General features: G+C 37.1%; 1 protein-coding gene across 1 annotated transcript in view; it reads right to left on the reverse strand.

Moving 5' to 3' along the window:
- Positions 1-9,435, reverse strand: part of LOC103509187 (paired box protein Pax-6) — a 33,772-nt gene extending 24,337 nt beyond the window's left edge. The window contains exons 1-2 of the mRNA XM_017444065.1: positions 9,364-9,435; positions 8,295-8,541 (exon numbers count right to left, since the gene is read on the reverse strand). Of these exons, the coding sequence (XP_017299554.1) occupies positions 8,295-8,541; positions 9,364-9,435 (319 nt within the window). The remainder of the gene's footprint in view (positions 1-8,294; positions 8,542-9,363) is intronic.
- Positions 9,436-10,143: the final 708 nt, after the last annotated feature.

Genomic DNA, 10,143 nt, shown 5'->3' on the forward strand with positions numbered 1-10,143 from the left:
ATAAGTTTTATTCGGTGTTACGTAAATTACCATTATCGACATCCACCTTGACTTACGTACATGTTAACATGTATGAATACATACCACTCGATGCCATGGCACAAAACGCGTTCTAATCTTCAGGATATAAATAAGTCAAAATATACTACCCCCCTCAAGGTGAACATATGGATGAATGAATGTTGGATATGGAAAAGGTCTTGTACATTTATCCGTTTAACGTTATCCATTAAATGAGCTAAACCATCCTAAGCTAAAATTGCTTAGCTAATCTAAACGTAAATCAAAATTTCAAGACATTTCTTTATTAACTTTTTTATAATCTTTTTTTCAAAGATTTATTTTCCCTATGTAAACTCGTCCCTAAATGCCCCTAACCACATTTATAGGGCGAATTTTTATGAGGTCTCATAACAGGAATAGATACACCAGCGCTTAGGGTGTCTCTGCTCTTAAAAGGGAGAGGAGGCATTATATGTCGTGAAACTCGAAAACTTATTGGAAATGAACTTTTAATGTTCCCCCTCCTTTCACAAAGTAACTTACTTTTCTCAAGTGAGATTGACTAGAAATGACTTTTTCCATGAGCTAGTCTTAATCAACCTAAATACAGCCATGAAGTTTCACGCACTTCTATTTTCGCAAAACTTTTTTTCTAATATTTTTTTCAATTATTTTCTTTACAGAACTTTAAAACTAAATGCAAATCTAATCGTTCGTAAAATTCGAATCCTACCTAAATGAGTAATTACCTATTGCAAGTTGTGTATTTCTAATGTTCTGGAAAAGGTATAGGTTGGTAAGTAAGTAGGTATACAAGTGGAACTCCCCATTCATATAAAACTGAATAAATATGGACTCTAATCTTGCGCAAAACAGGTACCGTAGCTCACCATACATAAGTATGTACAATTGTACATGCATTCAGTTCCACCTACAGCTATTACCATTAAATGCATTGTGGCTCAAAAAAAAAAAAGGAAAATACAAATAAATTCCAAACCCATTTTTAATAAAGAAGGAACTTTGTTGGCACGAAGACAAAAAGGGGAAAATGAAACACAATTCAAAACCACACTTTGGACTTTTTGTGTTGCAGAAAAATATGAGCTAATAAACATAAATAAGTAATAGAAACGATGAAAGAAAGAAAGTAGAGGAAGAAGTAGAAGAAAAGAAGGAGGAGAGGAGGAGGAGGAGGAGGAGGAGGAGAAGAAGAAGAAGAAGAAGAAGAAGAAGAAGAAGAAGAAGAAGAAGAAGAAGAAGGAGAACAAAATGAAACACAATTCAAAACCACACTTTGGACTTTTTGTGTAACAGAAAAATATGAGCTAATAAACATAAATAAGTAATAGAAACGACGAAAGAAAGAAAGTAGAGGAAGAAGTAGAAGAAGAGAAGAAGAAGAAGAAGAAGAAGAAGAAGAAGAAGAAGAAGAAGAAGAAGAAGAAGAAGGAGAACTAGAGGAAGAAGAAGTCAAAGAAGAAAAAAGAGTAAAAAATGTGGGCAGGACAAAGAAGTGTAAGAAGAAAAGAGGTAGGAGGAAAAGATCATTTTGTTCCCGTTTGAATCAAAGGGAAGAAACAGTCAAAAAGCAACAACATAAGCACCAAGGCCAAGGGCCTTCACCAAGAAGCTGGTAACTGTTTTGCCTCAGTTCCAATATTTCAATGTTCATTCATATAGAATACCTAGTGCTCATAGGTATTACCTATGTCAGGGGTTCTCAACCTTTTAGTAAACACGTACCACTTGAAATTTTCAGAGATTTTGACGTACCACCTTATATTTATATATAGAGATCATTTTGTTCCCGTTTGAATCAAAGGGAAGAAACAGTCAAAAAGCAACAACATAAGCACCAAGGGCCTTCACCAAGAAGCTGGTAACTGTTTTGCCTCAGTTCCAATATTTCAATGTTCATTCATATAGGATACTTAGTGCTTAGGTATTACCTATCTATGTATTAGGTATTAGGTAGGTATCTACCTATATTTCAAGAGGAGAAATAATAAAAATCCTAAACTTCTTGCATATGGCACAATGTAGATTTTTCCCCCCTCTTGCAAGCAAAATTTCAGTAAACGATATAAAAAATATGTCTACCTTGGCTCTGGAATACAAAAAGTCTGATAAAAAAAACAACATAATGTAATAACTGAGTTGGGGAGGGAGAGGGGATCAAAAAAGGGGGAAACGGGAGATAGGAGAGGGAGAAAAAATAGGAGGGAGATAATATTACAAACAATACGGCAGGCGCCCGGCGGTATGAACAAAATCATATTAAATTTAGCTTTTTTTTTCTATTTCTCAACATAATGTAATAACTGAGTTGGGGAGGGAGAGGGGATGAAAAAGGGAAAAAGGGAGATAGGAGAGGGAGAAAAAATAGGAGGAGGGAGATAATATTACAAACAATACGGCAGGCGCCCGGCGGTATGAACAAAATCATATTAAATTTAGCTTTTTTTTTCTATTTCTGATTTTTTTAGTTTCTTATCAATTATTTTGATTAATTATAGTCTTAAAACCCCACCATTCAACATTTTTTATTGTTATTAATATATGACTGCGTACCACCTAAAATGTATCCGCGTACCACCAGTGGTACGCGTACCACCGGTTGAGAACCTCTGACCTATGTATTAGGTAGGTATACCTCTATATTTCAAGAGGAGAAATAATAAAAATCCTAAACTTCTTGCATATGGCACAATGTAGATTTTTCCCCCTCTTGCAAGCAAAATTTCAGTAAACGATATAAAAAATATGTCTACCTTGGCTCTGGAATACAAAAAGTCTGATAAAAAAACAACATAATGTAATAACTGAGTTGGGGAGGGAGAGGGGATGAAAAAGGGAAAAAGGGAGATAGGAGAGGGAGAAAAAATAGGAGGAGGGAGATAATATTACAAACAATACGGCAGGCGCCCGGCGGTATGAACAAAATCATATTAAATTTAGCTTTTTTTTTCTATTTCTTTTTGTTTTTCAGTATTTTCGAATATGAAAAAAAGTAGATATTCCATAATGGTGTACAGAATTTCAAATATTTTATTATATAAAAAAAAACTTATACACTTGTGATGTTGGAAAAAATGTTACACATGTTTGTGAATTTATTAAATTCCCAGAAAGAAAGAAAGTTAGGCTGTCCGATTGTCTTGAGAAAATGGAAAGCATTGAAGCTTGTTATTCGGTACATAAATGTCACCCAAAATATCAAAATATGACCCTGCTCCCAGAAATTTTCATTAAAAATAATCAGATATTTGTCATCTCAACAACAAATGTTCGGGAGTTTTAGCGCCTCCACCAAGAATAATTAAGAATTCGGAACACCAAGGTCACAAGGAAATCAGGCATCAAGGTAACAAACAGACGGAGAAAATTCCGAAAACCCAATATTTTCCCATAAAAACACATTGCAGTACCAGAGATTGGAAATGTGGATGTGGCATAACAATCAAATAGAAAAACAAACCTTGTGCGAAAAGCAAATCCTAACATGACAAAACGGATTATTACGGACAAATGAACTTTCAAATTTTGTTTATTTGTTTACCGTGGCATCGAACTAATCTCGTATATTAGTCGGCCAGAAGTGGAGGAGGAGGGATATAGCAATAAACTAAAGGAAAACTGTTTAGAAACAGAAGGGTAAAGGAAACGCAGAGGGGGCCGTCCTTGTTTCAATTTACAAAGAGATATTGTTTTTAATTTTTTAATTGTTTGGTAGTAGTTTTGGCCAGATGATTTGTCACAATAAATGTTCAGTCTGAAATCTTGAAATCCGTGTCTTCCACACTAAACATAGCGCAGTCGGAAAATTTTCTTTCGTGAAAATGATGTGATATTTTGTGTCTTATATTCAATTTTTCAATGGACCAATTCAATAAGCCCTGTGCATTGCTAATGACAGGCAATGTTGCACAAAACTTCAAAGATTTTGTGACTTATTTGAGCATTATTTTACCCTAACTTTTACCATATCTCTAACCGTTTAGTCGGTATAGCTAAAAACCGCCAAAAAACGGTCGAAATCTTTCCTCTCTTTCTTCCCCAAAGCTCAGCCTCTTCTTGAGCGGAATCTTTTCAAAGCAAAATGTTTGTGAAAACTGTTTTGGGTCGCTTTTATTTATTCGAATTGACTTCCTGAAGGAATTCCTGTACAGAGGATGCCCGGTACTTGTGTTGTCACGGGGTTTTGTGTACTTTACAAGATGTTGCTTCATCCTCTACGTCCGACCCTACCTCTACCTTGCTTAAAATCTCGTTACATTTTCATGCACGAGTATTTTTCGGAGAAATTACTCTCTTCTCTGTTTGGAGAAATTAGTCTTTCTCTTCCTTCCCATTTCTCGGAGAAATTACGTCCTCACCCATCTGCCTTAGAGAAATTGTCACCTCTTGCTTTGAATTTAATTTATGTCGCCACTTTACAAGGTAAAGGTTGGCACAAGGTAGGGTTGACGGTACAAGAAGGGATTTAGCATTAGAAAGGTGAAATAATTCTACCTCTCGTCTCGTCTCTTGTTTGTTGTTGTGTTTAACGTGCTTTGTAAATATTGTCTTTAACGATGTTAAAATCATTGTTGATCTTTGTGCTTTCTTTAGAGAAATTGTCACCTCTTGCTTTGAATTTAATTTATGTCGCCACTTTACAAGGTACTTTACAAGGTAAAGGTTGGCACAAGGGTTGACGGTACAAGAGGGGATTTAGCATTAGAAAGGTGAAATTTTACCTCTCGTCTCTTGTTTGTTGTTGTGTTTAACGTGCTTTGTAAATATTGTCTTTAACGATGTTAAAATCATTGTTGATCTTTGTGCTTTCGTCAAAATTTGATGATGTAATAACGTCAAACGTGAGTGAGAGAGACAGACAGAGCGACGGGAGTGAGAGAGGGAGAACTGTAGATATGAAGAGAAAAATATCAAGACAAAGAAAGAGAGAGAGAAAGAAAAAGTTAAGGATAATCCGAATCCTTTTCTTTATCAAAGGTTCGAAATTTCGAATGCACCTACAAAGTTGAAACCCTGAAACTTTGGAACTTTTCAAAGGAAATCGGCTGAGAAAATCTACAAATCAGCGCAACTTGTTGTACATAAAAAGGAAAGTAACCCAAGCATCACATATCACACGTTTCGTGCTCTTTGACAGCGTTATCAGATGAGAAGATTTCTATCGGGAAAGTTGAATGACAAGCGTCACCCGTTGTGATTTCCCACGCACTTGAGGGGGTCTCAGCTATACGTCAACAACTTGGAAAGGGTTTCCCTAACAGAGAATGTGTAACCTGCCTTATTATTTCCGATAGGAGACATTTCTTTGTAATAGTCCTAGTCGCGCTGCACCGTTTAAGAAAACATGTAATTATGTTGGATTTGTTGTTGTTGTTGTTGTCTTGTTGTTTAAGGTTTGGAGCATATCGGTTTCTTGGTACCGCCCTCCTAAAAAATGTAGGTAATATTTTGAAAAGACTGCGAAAAGAGTTTAAAATTTTTCTAAAGAAAAATATTAGGTAATTTATTTTTTGTGTCCAATAGACCTACGTTCCAGAATACAACACTACAACAAGAAGGAGCAGGAGGACGTGGGTGCTGGTTATGATTATGGACAAACCAATGTCACAAATACCTAGGTAATAATGTAAAATCCAGTAGATCAAACTTCAACTTCGATTTTCCTCATTAAATAATTTCACTTGATTTTTCCTTTGTGGCAGACTGCCTGTTGTTAAAGTAAACATAAAAGGATAATTCTAAAAAATGAAAATATGAAAAACACTTGCAAATCAGAAACAGACACAAACAAGAGCAATGTAATCCCAGAGAAAAAAATATAGATACAAATCAAACAAAACGCCTGAAGGCAAATGTAGCCAACAAACAAACAAAAAAATCATCCCATATTTTTCAAGGGGTTAGGGTTCTCTCTTGGCGCAAAAGGAGTAGCAACATTTGGTTATTTGATGCTATAACTATGCGTTTATGTATACAATGTGTACAATTACCCCAAAGTATTTTCGTTTTTGGGGTAAAAACCGCACACTTTTCGTTCTCCCCCCTCTCCTCACTTCTTCTCTTGAGTTTACAAAAGGAGTAGCAACATTTGGTTATTTGATGCTATGTATAACTATGCGTTTATGTATACAATGTTTACAATTACCCCAAAGTATTTTCGTTTTTGGGGTAAAAACCGCACACTTTTCGTTCTCCCCCCTCTCCTCACTTCTTCTCTTGAGTTTTCCCCGCCGAAAATGTCAAAACCAACCGCAACAGTTGAAAGCACGAGCTTGCTGTGAGGCCAGCCTGCTTTTCATGTGTGTGCTGTGCAGCATGTTTGTTTAGGTTCGGGGCGAATATCAACTTCAGCTCCGCACACAATGTTTGTTTTAATTTGTTTCCAAAGAGATATTTGAACCCATCCCCCTGCTCTTGCTTTGTGAAGAGGTGGAATTTTGAAATCCCCCCTCCCTCTCTATCGTCCTTGTTTCAATTTACAAAGAGATATTGTTTTTAATTTTTTAATATCATCTCTCTCCCTCTCGCATTTGCCTCTCTTTAGTCAAGTTGTTCCGAAACATTTTAATTATATCTTTGGGATCCTTTTTGACTCCACCATTTTCCTCCGAAGCTCCTATTGGTTGAACCCGATGAACTGAGTTCTTATTGGCTGGTTGGGAACATTGCATATTATGCTGAACATTTCAGCCTGCCATTCTGTAGGTGATACACCAAAAAATAGTGAATGTGTCATTTTTTCCAACCCAACAAATGCTACATAGCTTTGGCACATCTAAATATTAGTGGATGTGCTATTCTTCCCAACTAGTCAAATACGCGCCAACCTAAGTAGGTACATACATATGTACTAAGTACAAGTAAATGAAAATGCAACAATAATAAATTGTATTGTTAATCTAAATTATAATCAGATAACATATCATTGTTCAACCCTTCTTTTCAACAAACTCTGGACATGGAATCGTGCTGATAAGCCCAGCGTTTACACCACTCTGTAAACTCTGTATTCATTTAGTTTATCTGTACGTATTTCAAGCAGAGGCTGCGAAATATTAATCTTGAACATGATAAAGTATTGTTAAGTCCACCCTTGTTCGTATATTGTACCAGGGGAGGGGTATTAACAAATAGGTATCCGTTATCAGCTCCAATCAATTATCTAATGAACTATGAGACATTGAAGGCAGTGCCGGAGAGTTGCCATGGTTTGGGAGAGTCACAGAGCCGGATTTGCCCAAAACAAAGACCCGACACCCAAAAGTATACATAACATAATTTTATTATAGAAAGACTCGCATGTAGTCACTCGTTGTGACAAAATTATACCTATAGGTCATTATTTTGGGTGAACCTGTGAAGTCTACTGAAAGCCCACTTCGACGCGGCGATAGCACGTCTACTCTACGTGTCCCGATGAATCACTTAAGTTAAGCAAGTTGCGCGCCTGTCGTATCCCGATGGGTGAAAGTCTGAACTCTAGGCGCGTGTTGTTGGCTTTTCCCGGCCTCAGGCTGGGTAATATTAATGTGAGGAGGCGAGTAGCTTGTCGCCGAATGGGAGGTATAAACATCATCAGTCATCACTAAAGAGCCTTTACTAAAGATCTTAACTTAGCAGTTATATGGTGACGTTAAAATTTCAGTATCAATTGACCTTATGCTAGCATTCGACACTGTCCAAACTAGGACGTACATGTACAACCGAAGTATTAACATGCACAGTCCCTGTTTTTCATTAGAGGGAATTAAAACTGATGATATAAAACTCTCAAAAGCATTACTCGAACATTATTTGAATCCATCAGCAATATCCCATATCAGGGCCTCAGGGGTTGCCATCTTTATTACTACCTCTACTGCAGGGCGCTCCACGTTGGTACCTAATAAATGTATGACATACCTCCTGTCCTTCCAATCCCTTTTTCCCCCTCTCTTTATTTCCCTTTCCCTTTTCTCTCTGCTCTCTGTTCCCTAAATAACTGATTATTCTGCATAGCTAATACCCAAATTTTTGCAGCTTACAACACATTTTCAACAAAATTACAGATTGTCTCGATTTTGGTAGATGCTAGATTTAGAAATTAATACCTACTCGTATCTAAGTCCAGACTAACCTCATCAAATAGGCAAAAAATTGAGTTCTTCTTTATGTTCCTCTTCCATCGAAGGTGGGAAACCATCAAGGCTATGTGATGTTTGTTTCTTCCGGCTCTAAACATCCGGCAAAAAATTGACATGGAGAGGAAATACAAATTCTAAAAATCTTACCTTTCTTGCTGGGCAGATTGACCACGTCGGGCAGAATGGTGGGGCTGGGCTGCATGGAGGGGAAGGGGGAGGTATTGGTGGGGTACCAGTGAGAGGGCCGAGGCCAAGAAGAGGTCTGGCCGTTGAGGAGCCTCAGCTTATCGTACACAGTGTCGGCCGGGTTGTTAGGTACATTGGAGCATGGGGACTGGTTGGAGGCGTCTTTCTGAGCGGCCAAATTCCGCAGCACGCGGTTAATTGATGATACCTGCCGGAGGGGAAAAAGAAATCAGTTAAATTTAATGTTTTTAGAGTGGGGATTATCCTCCAGGGGAGGATGCAAAGCAAAGTAGGTTCTGGTAGAAGAAGAATCTCGTGACTGAAATACATGAGATCATCGTTTAATCAAACAAAGGTCTTGCAGCAGTTAGCAAATTTCAAATAAATATGTAGTAGGTAAATACCATGCCATTCGACATATGAACCGAATAGGCATCAGAAAAATAAAAGGAACACATGGTGGAAACCACCCGGTACAAGTTTTAAATAGATATAAACTTTCTCCCAAACAACAAAGTTCATTTTGCGAAAAGAGAGAAGAAAGACTACGACGAAGATATTTAAAGTCAAAAAAGTCATTGGAAGAACAAAACAAGATAAAAGTTAAAACCCAACAAAATTAAATGAAAGAGGAGATAGAAATGGAGGAGCGAGCAGCCAAAGAGGAGACACTTTTTGTTCACAGCACAAAGGAAAAGGAAGAAGAGACTCTGAACGATATGAAACATTTCCTAGCAACACACCGCCCCTCCTGCTTACCTTTCAATGCAATAATACCTCTATTAGGCCATTAACTTCTTCTTCAACACAAGGGTAGATGATGTTGAAGGAGAAAAGAGAAACTTTATTACACGATATCCTCTCTCCAAGTATATGAATACATTGGATATTGTTATGATTCCAAGTGGTGCTTCAGCAGCTTTGTGTAGCATCTCCTCCATGCTATTTGTGTTGCCTTTTCTTCTCTCGTTCTTTTCTAAAGTATCATCAAGTACTTTTGTGTGTATACAGGTAGGAGGTGGGTACCTACCCTAATATTGAGAGTATTGTTTACATGTGCTTCTGTTTGTCTGGTATTTACTGTTGTCAGTTTCTTTGTCATTTTCTCATTATTTATAGTAGGGTTTATCACGGCACGGCGGCAACCCATTGCAGATATGATGTATTATCCTGTTCCCCTTGATGATGTTGGTTAAGGCGAACCAAGATGAGACTGTGCTTTTGGACAAGATCAAGTTATTGTCCAACAGCATAGGTAAAAATTGATTTTTTATTCATTTATTTTTTGCTTTATTGATTATTTATAGTAGGGTTTATCACGGCACGGCGGCAACCCATTGCAGATATGATGTATTATCCTGTTACCCTTGATGATGTTGGTTAAGGCGAACCAATATGAGACTGTGCTTTTGGACAAGATCAAGTTATTGTCCAACAGCATAGGTAAAAATTGATTTTTTATTCATTTATTTTTTGCTTTATTCATTAATTTTGAGTGACTGTTGTTCTGTCTGAAAAAAAATCTGGTGTGAACATCACACGACTTTCTATTACATTTGCAGAATACGTAAGTATTTGAAAAGAAATAGAAGAAAGTAACATTACCTTGTATAGGTTCCCTATACGTAAAGGTAATAGAAAGTAAAAATCTCCCAAGTTCTTTAATAGTGAAAAAACTCCATTCGTGAGAAAATACTTCTGCTCTTTCTCAGCTCTCTCATTCCTGGGATGTAGAAAGTAAAAATGTAATAAAAGGGAAATTTGTTGACACAGGGGAGTATCGAACCCGCAACTTCTCAACTGTAAGTCA

This window comes from Diaphorina citri, unplaced genomic scaffold, assembly GCF_000475195.1.
Source record: "Diaphorina citri unplaced genomic scaffold, Diaci psyllid genome assembly version 1.1 scaffold472, whole genome shotgun sequence".
Classification (NCBI taxonomy): domain Eukaryota; kingdom Metazoa; phylum Arthropoda; class Insecta; order Hemiptera; family Psyllidae; genus Diaphorina; species Diaphorina citri.